This window comes from Emydura macquarii, unplaced genomic scaffold, assembly GCF_026122565.2.
Source record: "Emydura macquarii macquarii isolate MOO-44397 ecotype Brisbane River unplaced genomic scaffold, CSIRO-AGI_Emac_v2 contig_2292, whole genome shotgun sequence".
Classification (NCBI taxonomy): Eukaryota; Metazoa; Chordata; order Testudines; family Chelidae; genus Emydura; species Emydura macquarii.
This window is the reverse complement of record NW_027132429.1, coordinates 569,542-592,002: the sequence shown is the minus strand read 5'-3', so window position 1 is coordinate 592,002 and position 22,461 is coordinate 569,542. Positions and strand designations below refer to the sequence as shown.

Here is a 22,461-nt window from a genome sequence, read left to right as displayed (position 1 = left end):
TTACCTCACCCACCTTGTCTCTTTGATGACATCAAGATATTTCCTTTGGTAGCATGCTCCAATGATTAATTGCCCTGAACTTCTGAGCAGTCCATGCTTTGTGGAAGTTTGGATTTGGATATGAATTTCATGACTCAGCTTTATTAGATTCTTGTATCTTCTCTCAGACAGTGAGCCAGGCAAGATACTACACAGGAAGGCATGAAATGCACTTAACTGTGAAACATGGCTTGCTTGTTCTTTCCTACTCCCAGCTGGTGATTAGCTCAGGTTTCAAATCATGAAGAATGAGAACTCTTGTCACTTTCATTTTAGCTACTGTCACTACAGGTGGCTTTTCTTATTCATGGACCTGATCCTTTTTCTGTATTCCCATAAGATGTTTGCTGCCATGGTAACATAGAGAAAAATCTTCTGTGTGTCTGGGGAAAAGGGACATATTAGGAGTGACCCCAGTGAAGAGAAAAGATACAGCTCATTGTTACCTAAAGCATAATAGTCATAGACTGTGACAGACCCCGGCTGAATGAGACCAACTTCGAAAAACTGGTGAGCTTTAAATTGCAGGCATTCTTCCTCCATATGTGAAACCTGGGTGGGGAAAAAACCAAAAAGGAATGCTTAGGTCTTTGGAAAGTAAGAAATGGCAGAGGAGACCAAAAGGTATGAAATTGAGAAAAATTCTATGATTCCATGATACACAATTTATCCTGGGGGTGATTCTGCCACCAGTTATACCTGGGCAACCTACTGGAGTCTCTGGGATACCTGGGTGCAATGGGGAGTGGAATTTAGTTAACGCAGGAGCTTGTAGCAGTAGTTCTTGAACTTAACACAAGACCAGAGCCCCCTGGTATATTCTTACCTTGTCGAGGTAGATGATGAGGGTGCTTCTGTCAGATGGAGACCTGTCAATTTCATATTTAGAAATGTATCTGTCAACCCCTTTGGAAAGCTAAACACAAAGAAGGAAAAGAAGAGGCATCATGGTAAGGTGGGATTCAAAATCCTGAATCTGCACCAAAATGAATGAAGCACCACTATTAGAGTGACTAAGCAATATAATGTGTATGTGACCATATCTCCCTCTAGTGGCAGGCCTATATAATACCCTGCACTACTTACATCTGAAAGAATTATTGCTTTAGGTTAATTGTTAGACACAGGGGTTCTCAAACTGGGGGTTGTGACGCCTCAGGGGTGGGGGGCACGAGCTGTCAGCCCCCATGCATGCCGGGACTGGAGAGCAGCAGCTAAGTGCTAAGTGCTGGATAAGTGCCCAGCTCTGAAGGCAGCGCCGCCCCCAGGTGCATCGCAGAAGTAAGGGTGGCATGGATTAGGGGGGAGGGTTGTCATTTTTTGTGGGGGGGGGGTCATCACAGCCTGAAATATTTTCAAAGGGGGTCCCGAGAAACAAGTTTCAGAACCTGTGTGATAAAGGCTAGAGCTGAAGATCCCAGGTGCAGATCATCATGATTTCTGTATGCATGGGGCTTATTTCAATAGGCAACACAATACTGCCTGACGCTAACGCGTTTCCATTGCTGATTAGAAGGGACCTGCTTTCCTACGACTGAAAGGTTCCATGGCCCTGTGCCTTGAACCAGCCAGTCTCTAACCTCTTGTGTAGCTTTCACACCTCAGACAGTAGGAATAACCTTTTCCCAGATCTCAAAGGACTGTCACTGGTTCTGACACATCCCCCGACTGGAGCTTTAAGCTCTGCTTATCTGGGGCCTTCCTGTTCTATTGAATAGTTCAGATGATGCCAACATACTCTGGTAAGATCATCCAAATCTGGTGAGAAGCCGGTGAGCATGGAGACATCAATGATTGACATTGTGGCATCAACTTCATTGAGGTACCTGTCAAGGAAAAGAAAATGCCCTTGTATCAGAATTCAACACTGAGAAACCCATTTTGATATTGACTTGCCAGCTCATAATACTTTTTCTGCTCTTCTCTAGGAAAATCTATAGCCTGTGATCATCCATCCCCATATAAACCCATCTATCTATCTCTCTAGCCCCATATACACCCATCTTTCTCACCCCACAGGATCCATACATTTCTGAAGCTCCCACCAACACAGTATGGTATTAAATGACAAAGCACCTCTGTCTGAGGCATTTAGGGCCAGATTTACCAAGGAATTTCAACACCTAAAGGGTTTTACAAAAGCAGATAAGCAGGTTAGTGCCTAACTCCCACTGAAAGTTGATGAGAGTTATGCACTTAACTCACTTAAATCCCACTAGGTGCCTATCTATATTAGTAAACACCTAAATATCTTTGTAGATCTGGATCCTTTTCCTTGCTTGGATGCTACAGTTGCAATGAATGATTGTGAAAAATTAAAAAAAACCCAAACCCAATATTCTTTGCAATTTGATTCAAATTTTCAAAATTAAAAGAACTCTAGTCTATTTGCATGGAAAAGAAAACAATGCAACATTTAACATTTTTACACTCAAATATAGGCCTGCTTTCCTTATTTGAGTGGAAAATGCATCCTTTTCAAAAAATGTTTTGGTTGAAAATCAACAGTCACTGGAAAAAAATGTTCTGTTTCACTTGTGGAACTGGCCATTTGGACAGAAATTCAAAAAGCAATGGAAGCTGAAATAGGCTGGAATAAGAGGGTGAACTAGTTGCTTGGCAGTTGCTAGCCAGCACTGTTGTATGCCAATGCTGGGCATTAACTATAAAGTCCATTTATCTACCTCACTCTTTAGCTATAATTAATTATTGTCGTTTCGAGGATCCCAGTCATGCTGGCGCTGTAAAAACATAGATACAGAAGATGTTCCCTGCCCCAGAGATCTTACAGTCTGAGCGTAAGGCAAGATATAACAGATGGATACAGACAGATGGGGGAGCACAAGGAAACAATGAGACAGTATTGGTCAGCGTGATGGGCATGACCTCAGCTCACTAGCTGCCTAACTGTTGTCGATTTTTTTTTGTAGGCATCAAAGCAGAGTTTAAAGAAAAGATCAGGAAGATGGGGAGGTAACTTTGTGGATGTTTATATAAGGTAATAATAGGGCCCTCATCACAGCAGGGCCTAGCCCCTTCTCTATTCCTAACCGGGTCTTTAAAGCATGACAAACAGAAACATTCCTTGAGGAAGCCATCTCAGGGTTTATACAAGGCCAGTGCATGCTGGGCCAGGATCCTTCCATGTAGACCAGCAACAAACCCAGCTGTGCAGCAGTGTGGTCTAGTTCATAGAGCACTGGACTGGGACTCAGGAGATCTGGCATCTATTCGTAGCTCTGCCCCAAACCTCCTGGGCGAGGTCCGGCAAGTCATGTCATTGCTCTGTGCCTCAGTTTCCCCACCTGTAAAATTGGGCTAATGATACTGTTCACCTTTGTAAAGCACTTTGAGATCTACTAATGATAAGGACTGGTGATCATAATAATTATTCAACAGTACTGAACCTTATTATACCGAAGTCTGTCCTGTGTAACACAACATTCATAGATTCTAAGGGCAGAAGGGACTGTTGGATCATCTGCTCTGACCTCCTGTATAACACAGGCTGTAGAACTTACTGAAAATAATTCCTGTCTGAACTAGTGCATATCTTTCAGAAAACCCCCCAGTTTTGATTTAAAAATTGCCTGTCATGGAGAATTCACTATACTCCTGAATGAACTGTTCCAAGGTTAGTTACCCTGACTGTTAAAAATGTACACCTTATTTGCAGTCTGCATTTGTATAGCTTCAACTTCAACATTGTCATTAAAGGTCAATATTCTCACCTGGTGCAGATTCTGATGAAGACTGAACGCAGGGCCCCTTCTGGCATCTTAGCTAGAAATGTTTCAAAAGAGGAAAATTATTTTTTGGTGTAAGTTTCGTTTTTGTTTTGTAAAAAAAATCCCAAACTTGGCAACTCAGCACTTTGATCTAATAGATCCTAGAACTAGGGTGAAAAAATCCCTAAGGAACCAGTCACTCTCAGGGATCCCTGACACACAAACTAAACAGCAGCATTGCTGACTCTTGCAATAAGTCTCATGATTTTTTTGTGTTTCTTAAAGCCCCAGCTCCTGGAAACAAAAGATTGCATGAGACCCTCAGCTTTCACTTAGCATAAAAGTCTATTTCTAGACCTTGATGTTGTGGAGAAAAGCTTTCAAATCTGAAGTGGGAGCAACCGAAAGGCTCAGAAACCAGAAGGCAAAGAAAAAGAACAAAAATATATTATTTTTTTAAAAACCCCTGATTTTAAGCTGATGTCATTGTTTTTTGGGGACATGACCAATGGCTTTTGAATGCTTGAGTTTGGCAACAGTGAATCTCTCCCACATAAATGTGTTTTCTTGTTATCAGTAAAGAGGCCTGAAGCAGAAGCTTGCATCTGAACTCCCTGGAACTCTGGAAAGCTCAGAACTTCATCCAAAATTCATGGCTGGCCCTGATCTCTCTAACAGGCCAAAACAAAATCCTGGCTCTAAATTTAACTGGCACAGGCTACCATCTACACTACGAGCTAGGGGTGTGAGTCCCCTGCTCATGTATACATACTCATGCTAGCTTTCATCAAGCTAGCGTGAGTATAAACAGTAGTGTAACTGCAATACCATGGGCAGCAGTGGAGGCTCGGCTTAGCTGTGCTGAGTACAAACCTGCAGGAAACTGGTGGGTACGTACTCAGAAAGGCTAAGTCATGCTTCCGTTGCCTTACCCATGGAACTGCAGCTACATTACTATTTATACTCACACTAGCTAGATGAGCACTAGCACCGGTGTGAGTACAGGAGAACCACTAGCCTGGAGTGTAGATATAGTCTAAGCATGTGTGCTCATGTCTCCATCTACTGGCTCAAGTCAAGGACAGCAGCCAGTTTATTCCCAGTTAGCCAAGTTACTCCGTTAGCTTAGAGGTCCCCAAACTGAATGTTCAGAATGGCACGACGGGGCCCGAGCCAGCCCCTGCGGATGGCGGGGAGGAAGCCCACCAAGCCCTACTCTGCCCCCATCTTCTCTCCGACCCCAGCCCCAGCTCCTGGCCCTGCTTCTGACTGCAGCCCGAGCCGTGGCCCCAGGGCTGCAGCTCCAGCTGTGGCCCCATCTCCATCCCCAGCCGCCTCGCCAACCCCGGCTCCTGGCCCCGCTCCTGGGCATGGACTGAGCCATGGCACTGGCCCCAGGGCTGTAGCTCCGGCCACGGCCTCTGGCCCTGGTTTCCACTCCTAGCTCCTGGCCCCAATTGTGGCCCCCGACCACAACTCCAGGACCAATCCAACTCCAGGACCAATCCTGCTTCTGGTCCCAGCTTCCAACTGTGGTTCTGGGTGGGGGGACGGGGTATGAACTTGGGGAGGGAGGGCACATATGAAAAAGTTTGGGGACCACTGCATTAGCTAAAGAAGCAACCGGTAACTTTTTCAGTGCTGATGATTGTATGTTCTAGCCCACTGACAAGTACGATGACTCTACCTATGAGGCTACATGAATGCTCCCAAACTTCAGACCCTTATTTCTATAACACACTGAACCAAACCCTAGATCTCAGCACCTAAATGTTTGGAGAAATTTGGCTTCTGTTCTAAACTTCCTGGTTCAGACTCAGTTCTCATGTAGGGGTAGCAAATCCCAGAGTCCCATGCCTGACTTTCCATCTATATTATATTGTGGGATAATGAGACGTTCTAATGCTGCTGATTGCAGGGGTCATGACAGCATGAAGTCCTGCAGCTAGACTGACCCTGTATTGGAACATGTAGTGCCTAAAGATAACAGTGATATTAGCAAAAGAAAAAAAATGATTAATAATACCTAGTTCTTCTATAGCGTTTTTAATCAGTAGATCTCAAAGTGCTTTACAGTGTCCTTATCCCCATTTTGCAGCTGGGGAAACTGAGATGTGGAGAGAGTTGCCCAAAGTCACCCAGCAGGACAGTGACAAAAAGGGAAGAGAACCAGGATGTCCTGAGTACCAGTCCAGTGCACTATCCACTAGGCAACACTGCTGCATTTACTAATCTAACTGCCTTGACCTCACTCTTACTTTACACCTCACCCGATTCCGTGCTGGTCTTGTGGTCAACACACTAGACATGAACTCTGGGATCAATTCCTGGCTTTGACTCAAATTCCTTGGGAAACTAACTGAATCTCTCTGTTCCCCCCTGTGTAAAATGAGGATAATAATCCTTCCTTTGGCTAGTTAGATTGGAAGCTCTTTGGGGCAGGCACTATCTCTTACCATTTGCATGTACAGTTCCTAGAATAATATGTCCTTTATCTCGACTGAAGCCTCTAGGCGCTGCTCTAATATTAATAATTCTATTCTGGTCCTTCCACACTGTGCATCCTGTTGTCCTGGTCTTAATTTAGGCCACAATCCTGGAAACGTTTATGCACATCCTTAATTTTAAACTCCTGTGACTTCAATGGGACTGATGTATGTAAAGTTAAATTCTTGTGTTGGTGTTTGGGTAGCTACAGCAAACTTAATTTAACCATTCAGAAGGTAACTTACCATTTTCGGCTTCTCTGACGGACACCTCCAAGTCAAAGTTCTTACACTGAGATTTATCCTCCGGTACTTTTGCATTGTAAACTGTTACCACTGTTAATGTTCCTTGTCCAGAGCCTCTCGCTTTCACAATGAAGTCTTTATTCAGCCTTGTCTGTAAAGAATCCAGAGTCAGATTGAGAGACTCTTACAGTCAATTTTAAATAGGCCAATGCAGATATAAAGTGCCAGGCTGACAGCCTGCGAGATGTCTGATGCTCTCTACATGCCAAAGAGCCGCAGGACAAGCTTCCTACACACATACGGTCCCCTTAATGTGCTTCAGTTTCTTCTGGAAGGGATATTTCTAAAGGCTAACACATCCTTATAAAGCAGTATATAAATACTAAGTCTTATTACGGAAGGGAGTTCACGTGCATTCGCTCCTTTCCGCCATTAGTTTCTGTGCTGAGCCTATCAAGAAGAAGAAAAAGAGTGATGGGGATTCACCATCACTGAAGTGAGGCCTCCCAACTCCTCTCAGGCAGGACAGTAAACAACCATCTGATGCTACTGACTAGAGAGAGCTGGGTCAATAACTGATTTTTCCATTCGCTGGCAGGGCCAAAAAAATCAGAAAAAACCTGAGGTTCAACCCAAACCAAATCTGAAAATTACAAACAAATTTGGCAAATAAAAAAAACAAACAAAAAAACAATTTGGAGGCAAAAGAAGCATTTGTAAAGGGTAGCTTCACATAACAGCAGCAGGAAGAGATGGTGCTCTTCTTATGACTTTTGTCCCAGAGGTTAGGGACTCACCTGGGATGTGGGACACCCAGGTTCAATTCCCCTCTCTGCCTGTGGAGAAGAATTTTGCACTTGAATCTCCCACATTACATAAGAGTGTCCTAGCCACAGGGCTATGAGATATTCTCATTCAGGGCTTTCTCAAGCTCTCCTATTCATAAATAATTATTCTCACTTGAGTAAACACTTAAACCTGGGTCCTCCCACAGGCTAGGGTCATTTTCACTCTCTCATTTCAGCCCAATTCACAGTCATTAGGAATGATTATGAAAAGCCACGATTGCAGTTTGTACACCAGCACTGTTTCGTTGACAATAGGCAGGTTCAAATCCAGGTTCTCAAATCTGAATGCCCCTGGAAATTTTTAAGAATTAGGATTTGGTGTCCATGGTAGTAGAAACTGTATATGAATGGTCTCTACTGTCACAGTTGTGACAAACTGGGGGTTCTGTCTGTACCACTTCTGAACTGTGAATGATTTTATGAAACTGTATCATGAAATTACTGTCATGGAAAGCCTATGTATATATGGAGCCCGCATGAGTTAGAAGGGTTGTGTCATGTCTCTCCAGGCAAGGGATAATGGGAAGTGATCAGCTAGTGGGGACATTGCGTTTAGGATGTTCTATTGTTTTGTATAATCTATACTCTCTTGTGCCTTATAAATCTGTGATTAAATATAAAGGACAAAAGGATGTTAGACTGCACAAAGTGTGTGTGTGCTGACTGCTTCACAACCGCTGCATGCTCTTGAGAGTTACACTGTAAACCAGAATTTTCACATCTTTTGGGTGGAGTTCTGCCAGAGAATCTGAAGGGCCAGTGTTGTGCCCAAAGGGGCTAGGTGGCTGGACAGCAGATTCCAACACTTGGAGGGGGGGGCAGTGCTAGATAAAGGGTCTGTGCCCTGAATGTGTCCTAGGGACTTCAAGATTGCGACAGTGGCTGGACTCCATCCAGGCTGCAGGAGCATGAAACAACATGGGGATCCAGAGCACGGACACTTGCGTTTCCCTCCCAGAAGTTCTAGTGTGTGGTCAGGAAGGGGCACACAATAGGATCTGTGGCAGCAGGAAAAAATGGTACCTCTGCTGTTCTGACCACCATAGCATTGTCATATTCAATTCTGTAAATCAAGGGTTTAACACGGCCAGGCAGAAGAATAGAAACATCCAAATTCAGGTCTTCATGTTGTGGGACATCTATCTGGTATTGCGCAAGGGCCTGGAAGACCATGATGGTAGCCTGGAAGAACAGGAAAAAAGCAAGAGGGTTACACCTTATTGTCCTATTGCAATGAACCAAGGGCCTAAGTCCCTTTTTCTCCTGAATTACATCAGTGACCTGGGAATGAGATCAGTAACCAACCCTGACTGTTTAATGAAGAGGAACTGAAAATACAACAACAGTTAACTCTCAGCACTGGATGTTACACAGGATACCAGGAGACATATTTTCTGTGCTACATGGATATAGTGATTAACACAGAAATGAGCTAGCCCAGTAACAGAGGTTATGGAAAGCCTGGGGAAATGGTTATCCATCAGTGATAGGCATTGTGTTAGGTTAAAAATTAGGAAAACTTTTTACCTGTAAGGATAGTTAAATACTGGAACAAATGACTCAGGGAGGCAGGGGAATCTCTGTCATTGGAGGTTTTTAAGAACAGGTTAGACAAACAGCTGTCAAGGATAGTCTGATAATACTATCCTGCCTCAGTGCAGGGACTGGATTAGATAACCTAGTGAGGTCCCTTTATCGCCTATATTTTTAAGATTCTATGATTAACAGGAGTCATGTCTTAACTGTATGGGGCATAACAAATTAGTGGCAATTTATATACATACACATACTTAATATGCAGAAGGTGTAATTTACTAAGAGTGAGTACAATTAACCATTGGAGCAATTTGCGAAGAATCATGGCAGATTCTCCACCACAGGCAATTTTTAAAATTGAGATTGGATGTTTTTCTAAAAGATCTGCTCTAGTTCGAAAAGGAATTATATTGGCAAAGTTCCATGGCCTCTGTTAGGTCAGGAGGAGGACCACAGGAGCATCAGACTTGATGCTCACAACAGTTCCTTCTGACTTTGGAAAATATTAATATATATTATGTTATTGCGTCCATCTCCTGGACTAACACAGGATTGCTCCCTATGGTATATTCTCCATCTTAGTGGATCAAATGATAGGATTTCCCGTTCCTTCTACCGGGAGACCTTCCCACAAAATATATTGTTATGTCTGCAATCTGAACAGATTCACTAAATATTATACTTACTTGGGTAGATCCATATGACTCTCCAAAGAATTTCTGCTCTGTCAGCCATCTGACAATGGGATGGGCCAATTCATATTTCTTCATGCGCAGCAAGGACAGCAAAGCATACGAGGTGCCCTCAATGTTGAAGGTGCGGGCATTCAAATCTTCCCAGCGATTTCCCTCTAAATGCCATCAAAGAGAGAGAACTAGTGTAATCTTCACTACGACACGTAACGGCACATTCTGAGCAGCTCTCAACGGAAAATACCACCTCTTGAGCGAGACCCACGGAGAACGGTCTGTGTGTGACAAATCCATGGCTACACAGAAGTTCCCACACAGAATATTTTATTGTTACAGAAAGGAAGATGAGTCTTGCAGTTGAGATGCTGGCTTAGGACTTAGATCTGGGTTCAGTTCCCAGCTCTTCAACAAGCTATTTTGGACAAGTAATGTCTTAGTGTATGTCTACACTGCGATAACTGGGTCAGCTGATTCGGGCTCATGGGATTTGGGCTGCGAGGCTGTAACACTGCAGTATACATTTGAGCTTGGGCGGGAGCCTGTGTTCTGGGAAGCCCCAGCAGGGTCTCAGAGCCCGAGTTCCAGCGCGAACCCGAACGACTATGCTGAAATTTTATAGCCCCACGGCCTGAGAGCCCAAAGTCAGATGACCCAGGCCAGCTGTGGGTCTTTTACTGCAGCTTAAATATACCCTTAATCTCTCTGTGTCTTAGTTTCCTCATCAATCAGTTTCCCTTGTCTATATAAACTGTGATTTTTAAAGAAGACTGAAAGAGGTAAGCAACCTACTCCTATTAAGCCCAATACATTTGAATAGACTTCTTTGAACTAGACTGTAAGCGTTGTGGGACAGGGGCTGTCTCTTGCCATGTGCCTAGCAAAAGAGGGCCCTGATCTTGATTAGATGTCACCACAGTACAGATTAGATTATTATCACCTATTTACAATACAGCCTTAAAAGCCAATAAGGCCAACTAAACAATACTCACTCTTAAACAAAACCACACCAATCTCTCAGGTTTTGTTGATCTCTCTAGCCCTTTGATTACTTTTTTACTCTCCTGTGAGCTCCCTCTCAACTTGGCTACATCTTTCTGATACTGAGTACTTTCAAATAACCTACCCGTTGAAGCGTTCATAAGCACTTGCTCACTGTCCAGTTCTCCCAGCAAGGCTAAGGCGTAGGACGTCAGAGCCACCGTATAAGGTCTTGTCAGAGACGGGTACCTTCTGGCTAAGTATTCACCAGCTTTGCTGATGCCACTCTGCAGACTCTGTGAGGTTAAAAAAACAAAAAAACAACAAACAACCAAACAACACACCAAGGAACCAAACCCACAGATCAGGCTGAAATTCTATTAATTCATATATTTTTACATTACATTGTTTTTAAAAAACAATGAATTGAATTGTATTGTGTGTGAACGGCATTCTGGTGAAAAGTACCAGACTGATGAGTCTGGAGCCGTAAGTTCTCTGTGAATCCACAGAACAAGTGCAACAGAAGAGCAAGCTTTGGCTCCTATGCTTCATTCGGTCTCTGCATGCACCCATCCACCAATGTGCCTTACCTTTGACCTAGAGGGACCCCACGAGGGGCTAAAGAGGGGAGTGCATCCTCCATGGCCCATTTGGTTATTGGTTTCTCTGGTGAACCTGCTAACATGGGGGGCCAACCGTGAAGGCGGGTTTTGTGATCGAGATGCTTGTCTGTTAGGAATTGTACAGACACACACACGCCCTCACAATTCACTTCACACAGGAGAACTAAAAACCTTACTAACATTTTTCAGTCACTGCAGGTCTGAATTTGAGGGGAACAAGGGATCTAGACGTGAAAGACTCCATGTCCCCATTGGTAATGCACTGAGCTATCTAGTCCCTCTTAGACTCACAGACTTTAAGGTCAGAAGGGACTGTTATGATCATCTAGTCTGACCTCCTGCACAACGCAGGCCACAGAACCTCACCCACCCACTCCTGTAATAGACCCCTAACCTATGACTGAGGTGCCATTTTTACTGCTTTATAAAATATTGTAAATGGAAACCAGTAGAGTCTAGCTTGATGGGTGTATTATGAAATTCCTCTCTTTTATTGGCAATAATAATGAAAAAAGAAATCAAAGAAGCTGAAGGATTGTCTTGTGGTGACGACACTGGGCTGGCAATCTGGGCTCAATTCCTGGCTCTCCCATATATTTCCTGTATGACCCTGGGCAAATCAATTGTCTCTCCATGCCTCATTTTCCCCTCAGTAAAAGGGAGATAATAATACTTCCTTGCTCTGTCCTATTTATTTAGATTGTAAGATCTTTGGGGGCAGGGATTGTGTGGTTTGTCATTTTTACATTAGAAACCTCAGCTCCCCGAGGACTGTGCTGAGATCTCTGGAGGAACTGGACTCTGGCACAGCACAGTTCTACATGTGAACTCCTCAGTGGAGGGAAGGGGAAATCTGGCAACACTATTAGACCAACTTTGTTCCATCACATGTTTATGCACCATCTCTGGAAAGCCAAATAATGTGAATGTGAACAAATGAAGATACATGACAGACATACTTACAAGGACCTGATCGTTACAAATGTCTTTGCACTCTAGCAATGCAACAAGAACGAAAGCCGTTAAAGATACCTCAGGCTCAGCACCTTGGTATCCCCCCTAAGGAGGAAACATAGAAAAAACTTCAGGAACAGAATTCACGACATTATCTCTCTACTCTACCGAATCTATTTACGGGATTTATCTACGCATTTTTAATACCCTCATCATCACAGTATCTGTGCACCAGTTATGGCATTGCATTGCAGTGTTCTCACATCACCTCACCATGTGGTAACATAAATGGCAGTGCATCAAATGCAACATCACAGTGCTCTAGCACCACAAAGAAATGGTTTATCTACATATCCCCCCACAAACACTATCCGTCCATCCCTATACACATGCTCTCTGTTTATTTATCTATCTGCTTTCTACATCCTTCATGGCCCAGCCTGCAGAAATGTAGACAGCCCCATGAAGTTGGTAGCTCTCTCCATGGCAGTGTCAAATATTATGTCCCTGTTTAAGCAGAAGTAGGCTCAGAAATGCCAGAGGTAGCTACAAATATAACCCATGCTTACTCAGTGTGATGCTCTGTCCCCCTCTAATAGCGGCTGGGCCACAGATAAGTGTTGATAAGTCTGCTACAGCCTTGGCTGACAGAGCTGGGTCTTCCACTAGAGGCGGACAGAGTGCCCTACTGAGTAGGAGCAATTACACCAAAACTGGACCTAACCCTGAAATATTTACTCCGATTTTACTCACGTCTGCTTCCGACAAAATTTCCATTGACTTCAACAGAGGTTTTGCCTGGGTAAGGACTCAGTGAGAAAGAGTAAAGATTGTGGGATCTGGCTTAGCGAGGCGAGCTGCTGATTTAGGAAGTGTCAGACTGCTAGGCTGAACAGAATGGGGACAGTGTGGGGTATTATGGGAATTAAGGTTAACCTTACCATCATACTTTTAGCCATCACGGGAGCATCTTCATGGAAAACTCCATCGGGTTTCTGCTTTTCCATGACCAGCCATTTCACAGCCCCACAGATAACATAAGATTCTATGGGCACTCGTGTGCTAGCCAGGGCAAAGACCTTCGCTACATATGCCGTCAGCCTGTGGGGTTAACACACAGAATGAATCAGGTCAGAAGGCCACTCCTGCCTTCCTGAAATTCTCCTTGACATAGATGTTTGAGCCAATGAGTTACCATCTGTGCTGATGAGTTAAACTATATGAAAACTTCATCAATAATTGGTGTCAGGACAGGTTTTGTGTGGATCAATCTAGTAAATCTAGTTACCGTAACTTGATTTCTGCACCCACAAATAAGCAGGAGAGAGAGAGAGAGAAGTGAGCTGAGAGACATGTGAATGCTTAGAAGTCCTGGGGTGTATGGAACAGAACTTCCTGCAGTAACTAGGTTTTCATTGGCATTCTCCCATCCAAGTACTAACCAAGCCTTACTTTACTTAGCTTGAACAGTGATGAGATCATGACTAGCAGGGCTGTGATTATAGAACTTTTTTGTGCTTGGACAACTTTCTACTGGGAACTGGCCTGAAACCCACCATTTCATTTCACATAAGCCATCATGTTCTAACAAACAAGTGTTAGCCCTCTATTGATCTTGGCCAGACTGATGTCAGTGACCATGAAAGGAACTGTGTCCCTTTACCAATCTCTCATGACATCGAGTCCCCCTCATTTTTTAACCCCCTGATGTATTTTTCTAAAGATCCAGGTTTACACATTAACTTTGCCCATTCAGGATAGCAAGATTGCTCTGGCTCATGTCTTTCAAAGTAATGGATACAAAGGAGAAGCTCTATACTGCTTAGCCGAGTGTTCTAGAAAGGCTGTTTTTACCAAGTGCTTGAGCGAGAAATTGAATAGGCTGCATATGAATGGTCACTTTTCTTGTATGCCAGTTGCTGTGTGTAACCTGAAAAGAAGAAAGATATTTGAAATGTGTTGTGCGTCTCTCCCACCTTACCCCTCCCATCTGTCATCCCTCTTCTCTTTCTCCTTTTCTCTCCCCCTCTTTCCTTCCTCTCTGCAATGTGCCATCTCTATTCTCAGCTACCCTGTTTCCATCCACTTTATGTTTGTTAGCAGCAAAGTCAGTTTGACTGGGAATTCAGTCCATGAAGCAACTAAACTGAGCACTTCAGAGACCAGAATCCAAGTTACTTTCACACAGGCTAAGGCTAATGCACACATCACATCTAAACTCTGTTCTAGGTGCACACAAAGCCAGGAGCTGAGCACTGCACAGATATTAGATAGGAGGAAACCTAACAGACAGCACAGGCAGTTGACAGAGGAGTTCAGTCTCCATGGCACATTCTTACCTTAGCCTCTCTAAATAGACTGCTGCAAGATGTCCTGTGTCAGATGTGGCAAAGATTTTGGTAATGCAGATGTGTGTCCCGCTAGGAACTGACCTGAGACCCATAAATTGAGCCCACAAAGACCACCAAACAGCAGTCCCAAAGTGGGTTTTTCCTGTTATCAAGATGCAACAGATCTTAATGATCAAATATATACATCTGTCCCACTAGGAAGTGGGCTAAGACCCTCCAGTCCAGAAAGTAACAATTTAAATGTTGAGATGAGACAGATCTGAGCTGGAAACATATGGGCAAATGGTTCTATTATACTTCTGAGGGAATTCTGTGCCCCTGCACATGTGCAGAATTCACGTCCCATGTAGATTTTTTTTTCCTCTGCAGAAAATATATTCTGCCAGAGAGGTGCTGCAATTACACCTTTTGTCCACTTGGGGCTGCTATGGCACCAGAACAGAGGGCAGCTGCTCCAGGGCTGGGGCTGCCCCAGCTGCAGATAGGGAAGAGAAGAGGCTGCCTTCCACACAGTGCCTTGCCTGTGGGGCACGGGATATGGGGGGACAGACAGCGTGGGGCACATGGGGCTGCTGGGGAGGGTCACAGACTGGCTAATGAATCAGAAGGGCTAATGGGGAGGACTGACTGGGGCGGGGACTGAATGGGAGTGGGGGTGCAGGGACATGTGGACAGGGGGAGAAGAAGTGGCTGAGTGGGGGTGCAGGGCCACATGGGGACAGGAGACAAGGTGGCTGAATGGGGGTGCAGGGCTACATGGGGATGTGGGAGGAGGGGTGGCTGAGTGGGGTGCAGGGCCACAAGGGGATGGGGATCGGAGGGGTAGCTGGGAGGGATGCAGAGCCACATGGGGACAGGGGCAGATGTGAATGAGAGAGGCTGGGGTCAGCCCAAAAAAAACCCTGTTCCATGCTTCTCCCACCCACACCCAACAACCCTCCAAGTTCACACCCAGGCGCCTTCCCAGCAATTACTTCCCTCTCCCTCAGCTACTCCATTACTCCTGACTCCCTAAACCCTGAGCCCGGCTTCTGAAGGACGTGGGGAGTACATTTCTGTATTGCAGTTTAAATGAATTATTACTCAAAGTTCTGTATTAATATGCCTAGTAAGGAATCTATTTGTCAAAAAAACATTTCCTGAATCTTTTTTGCTGCCTGTATTGTTAGAGACATACTTGCTGACAGGTATTTTGAAATAAATTATCAAAATAATTTAAACTGGATTGTTATATTATGTTATTTTGACAAATAAAATATGCAGAATTTTAAAGTACTGTGCACTGAATTTTTAACTTTTTTGGTTACAGAATTCCCCCAGGAGTATTCTATAGGCTGACACCACTCACCTTAGCCATCCTGCCCCCACACAATAGCCATGTGCAGAAATACCCAAGTGCTGGTAATGAACATGAGTCTGGAGAAGGACCTGCTGTCACCCATAAAAGCCTCTTACCTTTCATGATCAGCTTGAGGGCTTCAGACCTGAGATCCACCCCCATCTTCTCCCACTGGTTAGTGCTGTCCAAGAAGTGAGTAGAAATGACAACTGGGGTCAATCTTATCATGTTCTGTTCCCCACATCCATAAGGAATGGTGATAAGATGCCCCAGCTTGGCACCATCGATGGAGTTCTCTACAACATAAGCCATGGGGTTTCCTGGCCAAGAGAAGAACATGGTCTGAATTCAAGCATGGTGGTGGTGGCTTGTGGGAATGGGGAGAAAGTGATGCTTCAATGGGTACTATAGCTTAACAGTCCAAACCTGCAATGTGCAGAATTTCCCTCAATGTCCTCTGAAGTCAAGGGCACCCACCACCCTGTGTGATGGGTCCTATGACTAGATCAGTTGATCCAAAACCCTGTTGAGACCTTGCAGGTTGGAAAAGAAGTCACTGATGTGGAGTCTGAGTATATTTTCAGTGCAATTTGTTTCATTTACACTATATGCACCAGACCTGAAGCAGAGGTGGTTGCAAACAACATGCAGGTCAAGCCCCTCTCTCAGGGATCTCGGTCCCAACACTAATTCTCAGTTCCCAAGAAACAACTCTGCCTCAGTAATTGACTCTAGTAACAGAAATTAAAGCAAACTCTCCTGCTGCTTTCCACACCACCCCCAAAGAAAATTTTTCACAAAAAGACCACCACCACAATATCTCTTCCTTGACTATAAACTTGCTCATATATTAGGAAAAAACTTGTAAGACTGTGTAACTTTTGATCTATTTGGTGACCTCTGGCCTAACAGTCCTATGAACTTTTGAGTTTCATTCAGTACTATTTCTAAGCACTTTACAGTCGCAGGCTCTTACTTACCATTGATGGTGACTTTGGTTTCTGGTTCAGTATTTGGAACAATATCATTTATATTTGGGGCTTTCACCTTCGTTTCCTGTTCCCCACCTGGGACAAGGAGAAAAGAATCCTCAGTGAAAATATGACCGTCCCACCATGGGCTTTGCTGCTTGTATTTCTCCTGTGTTACTCCAGAGCAGGGGTTCTCAAACTGGGGGAAGGATCATGAGGTTATTGGGGGGGAGTCGCAAACTGTCAGTCCCCGCGCATGCTGGTAAGGGTGGCGTGGCATGGGGGATGGTCGTCCCTTTTGTAGGGGGGGCTGTCACAGCCTGAAATATTTTCAAAGGGGGTCCCAGCAAAAAAAGTTTGAGAACTCCTGCCCTAGAGGCTCCTTGCCTTCATACAGAGCCTGAAATGGCGCCCTTTGAAGGAAAGATGGAGGAAGCTACTGAGATGGGAGTGGGGTGGTGACAGAAGATAAACTGCTGGCATCCTCTTGTATGTAGTTAATCATACAGAGCAACACCATACTGCAGTCCAGACTTATTTCCCAAGGATTCCCACTGCTGCCTTCTTAGTAAGTCAAACCAATTGTGTGATCCCAGGCATGAATGCAGATGATTTAAAGTGATGGTACAGACATTAAACTAATGGCCTGATTCTCCACTACTTTTCACTTTACTATTAATTATTATTATTTGTATGGCAGTATGTCCAGAGACACCAATCAAGGGTTGGGCCTCCAGTCTTCTTTCATTGCCTTCAGTGATGGAGAATCATGTCTCGTTTCGCAATAAAGGCCATTTTCTAAAATATTTCCCTCTTCTACCTTTTTACCTATTGCACCAGCCAATAGCAAAATCTGTGGCACACTTTATATTAAAAAGTATGATTATAAATAGTTTATAAAGGATTGACAAATTCTTAATACAGGTTTTAATAAATGGTTAATCAATTGTTATAGATTGTTAAGAGCCCAGCAGATCAATAGGTTGCTTATAACCATCAATATAATAACTTCTATTGCAACATTCTGCACCATGGTTTTAATATCTAGTAATATTTTAACTCTTTATTAACTGCTTATAAATGTACTCAACGTTGTGTGACCAAAATCTACTTCTTTTGAATTGTGAATTGTGTCTGACTCCTTTGAGAGGAATGATGGTCCACTGGTTAAAACATCCTTGGACTGAGAACCTGGATTCATTCCTTACTCTGTTGCAGACTCTCTGTATGACTTTGGGCTAGTAGTTAATAGCTCCGCACCTCAGTTTCTCCCTCTGTAAAATGGGGATAAAATAATTTCCCTATCTCAGAGGGGTGTTGTGAGGATAAGTACATTAAAGATTGTGAGGTGCTCAGATAGTTCAATATATATAAGTACCTCGGGTGGATAGAATGCTGTGGTGTTACATGACTGTGGTGAGGCAGACAGAGAGACCCAAAGAAATGTCATTATTTCACATATATTTTAAACAAGTGTGGTGTATTCCATGTGTAGTAAGAAATGAGAGTTTAAGGCTTGCAAACAGGCTAAGGCTTAAGACCTAAGTGGAAAAAGTCAAGTGAACAGGAGTATAAGTGGAAAAAATCAAGTGAACTGAAATCAGCCTGTGAACTTACGACCTAACTGAAACTGGCACAGAGAAAGTGCTGATACTGCAAGCATACACATTTCCAAAATATTACTAATATTCAAATCTTACTAAAAATACACAGCAGGTGCAGACGGCACCAAGACATCCTGACACCACAGAGATAACTGACTCCCTGAAATGACACTTGGATGAATAGAAATGTCTAATAAGGTGATAAATGAAGTTGTTTTGCCCAAATCGTCCAATTCACGGCAAAGGGTGGTGTTAAACTATGTCAAGAGGTGGCAACTACCTACGTGGAAGGGGGCAGAATGAAATTGTCTGTAACAATGTATAAAAGAGGGTGTCAGAGGGAACGGTTTTGTCCAGCCTAGGGGATAACGGAAAGTCCCGCCGTTAAGTTGTGCCAAGTCCATTGTAACGGAGCACTCATATTTGAAGTGTACCAGAAACTATTCTATAGGTCACTTCTCATTGTACTTCAACTGCAATAAACCTGGCCCAGGTGCCTTCGTTGCTCAGCTAATCCATGGTCGTGTTGATTAATTCGATCGTGTTGTCTCGGTTACCTGCTCAGAGCTAGGACAGCACCTACACGGGGACACACGCACGCAGCCTACGCTGATGAACATCGGTACTAACCAACACCGACGACACCATGAAACTGATGCAAGCTTGACACTGACAGCCTCACACATCACCAAAACCGAAGCAATCCATTTGGAAATTCCCAGGAAATATCGTATGGCAGGCACAGAATTTTTCTGGGAAGTTTGAGGCAAATTGGGCAAAGCATTTGAAAGATACGAGGGCTCCAAAAATGAGATACCCTCACTTATCTAAACCTTGTGTGCTCTCTAGGATCTTACAGAATGAAAGGTGCTATATAAAGATAAATTGTTATGGTTACTCACCCTTTGCAGCTGGATCCAACACAACAGATATAACAGTTTGTGTTATCCTCATCCCTTCAGGCTAGGAAGGAAGGAAGAACAAGAACACATGATTGAAGTATAACTAAAGTTATTTGCCATGTTGTTGTAGCCCAATTGCTCGCAGGATATGAAAGAAACAAGACAGACGAGGTAATATCTTTTATTGATCAATGCCTCTTGATGGAAGGGACAAGCTTTCGATCTTCACAGAGATCTTTCCTCAGGTTAGGGGAAAGAAACTGGAGAAGTAATGTTTTCTTCTGGTGAGGATGTATCTTTGAAGGAAAAGGGGGAAGCCCCATTCACAGCACCAAATATTAGCCTAAATTCAGCCCAGGTGTTTATCTACTTACTTCAGAGGAGCTCTACCAGGAATGAACTTGTCCCATAGAACCAAACGGGGTAAGGAATCAGTGTTTTTACTGCTGCATGTTATTTGAGTTCTCAATGAAGGATCCCTGATCTGCATGTGAAGTCTCCCATTAAGAGGAAAAATTGCACTGATTTTCCATGAGCAAGCTGAAAGAGTCAGTTTTGGCATTTCTGGACCCACTCCACTCCCAAATGTAACTGAATCCTGTCCTCCAGTATCAGACCACTATTCACAGGGCCAACCTAAGGATATTGGGGAGAGTCTATCTCAGGTTTGCATATGGCCATCACCACTGTAGTATCTGAGTGCTTCATGATCTTCCAGGAATCTGTCCTCACATTTCCCCTGCAAGGTGCTAATATCACCATTTTACAGTTGGATAATTGAAGTGCAGAGAGACTAACTGACTTGCCCAAGATCACACAGGGAATTTGTGGCACCCAAGTCTCCTAAGACCTAGGTCAATACCCTAACCACTGCATCATCCTTGCTCTGTAGTGTGGGCTAGAGAGATGATTCTTTGATATGCACCATCAACATTTTCCAAGAAATGCGTGAGAACATCTTTAGAACACCCTCCCACAATTTTACTACAGAAATGGAGCCCATGGACTGTGCTGCTTCCGCCATGTGCTGGTCCAAGGAACAAGACACTAGGGGGCTTAGCAACTGAACTTGGGTCTCTCATGTGACATCTTGCAGAGTTACGTGCAGCAACTATGCCATTAACAAGGCTGCTGTGATCACCGCAGTGAAGGGAAGGAAGAGGGACGAGGAGGTAGGTGTTAATTTAGGAGGTAAGATAAAGCAGAGATTCCAAAGACAACTTAGTCAGGCCACCAGCTGCTTTTCCTAAACAGCAGACATTATGGGCCTGTGACCCAATACGTACCACAACCTTCAGCTTTTTCTTCACACCATCAGTCACATAAAATTTCAGTACAGATGCTTTGACCTCAATATCATGCAATCCCAGCTCCAGCGGAACAATCACTAATGGCACCGCCCGGGAAGACATGGGCGCGATTTCGAGGATCTGCTGGTATTTCGCTTTGGAAGAGGACGCACTGCAGAAAGCTGGATTATGTATTAGCTCCATTCGGACCTGAGAAGAGAACAGGGGTGCAGCTTTTATCCAGAGGAGCATGGTAACCAGAGGGAAGTTGTTCTCCATGTTACAAAATGCTGCTTGCAGGCTAAGTTCTAAGTATCCAATCCTGCCTGGTGGTGCCGAATGCCTTTGGCAAACTAAAGATGCTCAGCATTTTGTAATCTCTGCAAGAACAAATCCCATAATAAGGCTAAAAAGTACTGGGTTGATGTGTAATGAAGCCAAAGAATCCAGACTGGCAGTCCCTAGAATCTTAAGTACCACATTTCTTCATAACTTGGTGACAGCACGAGCAGTAGCAGGGCAAGTTTCCTGCTACGCTGGCCAATATGTGCAGATTACACATAGATCCTTCAGGTCAGAAACAGTGAGAGAAAACCTTCTCTTTTGCCTGTTCAGTCTTTAGACTGACAGCTGAGATGGACAGAAAGGAGGCCAACGAACATAAACTAGCGGGGTGGCTTTGTGATGAGGACACTGGGGTGAGGAGGTCAACAAGCATGTGGACAAGGGTGATCCAGATGACACAGTCTACTTGGTTTTTCAGAACGCCTTTGACAAGGTCTCAAACCAAAGCCTTGTAAGCAAAGTAAGCAGTCATGGGATAAGCGGGAAGGTCCTCCCATCCATCAAGAGTTGGTTAAAAGTTAGGAAACAAAGGATAGCAATAAATGGTCAGTTTTCACAATGGAGAGAGGTAAATCTGTACTGGGACCTGTTCTCTTCAACATAGTCATAAATGTTCCGGACGGGGATAAACAGTGAGATAACAAAGTTTGCAGACAATACAAATTTACTCAAGATAGTTAAGTCCAAAGCAGACTGCAAAAAGTTACAAAGGAATCTTACAAAACTGAATGACTGGGTAAGAAAATAGCAGATGAAATTTAATATTGATAAGTGCAAAGTAATGCACATTAGAAAACATAATCCCAACTATACATACAAAATGATGGGGTCTAAATTAGCTGTTACCAGTTAAGGGAGAGATCCTAATGACAGATGATGTGGAAAATAGCTGAAGTACTCTATTTTTTTGCCTCTGTCTTCACAGACAAGGTCAGGTCCCAGAATACTGCACTGGGCAGCACAGTATGGGAAGAAGGTGAGCAGCCCTCAATGGTGGAAGAACAGATTCAGGACTGTATAGAAAAGCTGGACTTGCATAAGTCCATGGGGCTGGATGCAATGCATCCGAAGGTGCTGAGAGAGTTGGCTGATGTGATTGCAGAACCATTATCTTTGAAAACTCCTGGCGACTGGGGGAGGTCTCGGGTGATTGGAAAAAGGCAAATATAGTGCCCATCTTTAAAAAGGGAAGGAGGAGGATCAGGGAACTACAGAAAAGTCAGCCTCACCTCAGTCCCCGGAAAAATCATGGAGCAGGTCCTCAAGGAATCCATTTTGAAGCACTTGGAGGAGAGAAAGGTGATCAGGAATGCATGGATTCACCAGGGGCAAGTCATACCTGACCAACCTGATTGCCTTCTGTGATGAGATAACTGGCTCTGTGGATGTGTGGAAAGCAGTGGACATGAGAGACCCTGACTTTAGCAAAGCTTTTGATACAGTCTCCCACAGTATTCTTGCCAGAAAGTTACCGAAGTATGGGTTGGATGAATGGACTATAAGGTGGATAAAAAGATGGCTAGATCG

At 43.9% G+C, this 22,461-nt stretch overlaps 1 protein-coding gene across 1 annotated transcript in view; it reads right to left on the bottom strand.

Annotated features, from left to right (window-relative positions):
• LOC137161291 (A.superbus venom factor 1-like) overlaps nt 1–22,461 on the bottom strand; it is a 52,785-nt gene that overhangs the window by 5,898 nt on the left and 24,426 nt on the right. Inside the window, exons 21-35 of the mRNA XM_067560427.1 lie at nt 20,587–20,799; nt 19,301–19,361; nt 16,804–16,890; nt 15,940–16,143; nt 13,988–14,063; nt 13,075–13,234; nt 12,143–12,238; nt 10,699–10,849; nt 9,570–9,733; nt 8,371–8,529; nt 6,500–6,650; nt 3,771–3,822; nt 1,778–1,865; nt 866–955; nt 486–591 (exon numbers count right to left, since the gene is read on the bottom strand). Coding sequence (XP_067416528.1) covers nt 486–591; nt 866–955; nt 1,778–1,865; nt 3,771–3,822; nt 6,500–6,650; nt 8,371–8,529; nt 9,570–9,733; nt 10,699–10,849; nt 12,143–12,238; nt 13,075–13,234; nt 13,988–14,063; nt 15,940–16,143; nt 16,804–16,890; nt 19,301–19,361; nt 20,587–20,799 — 1,858 coding nt within the window. The remainder of the gene's footprint in view (nt 1–485; nt 592–865; nt 956–1,777; nt 1,866–3,770; nt 3,823–6,499; nt 6,651–8,370; nt 8,530–9,569; nt 9,734–10,698; nt 10,850–12,142; nt 12,239–13,074; nt 13,235–13,987; nt 14,064–15,939; nt 16,144–16,803; nt 16,891–19,300; nt 19,362–20,586; nt 20,800–22,461) is intronic.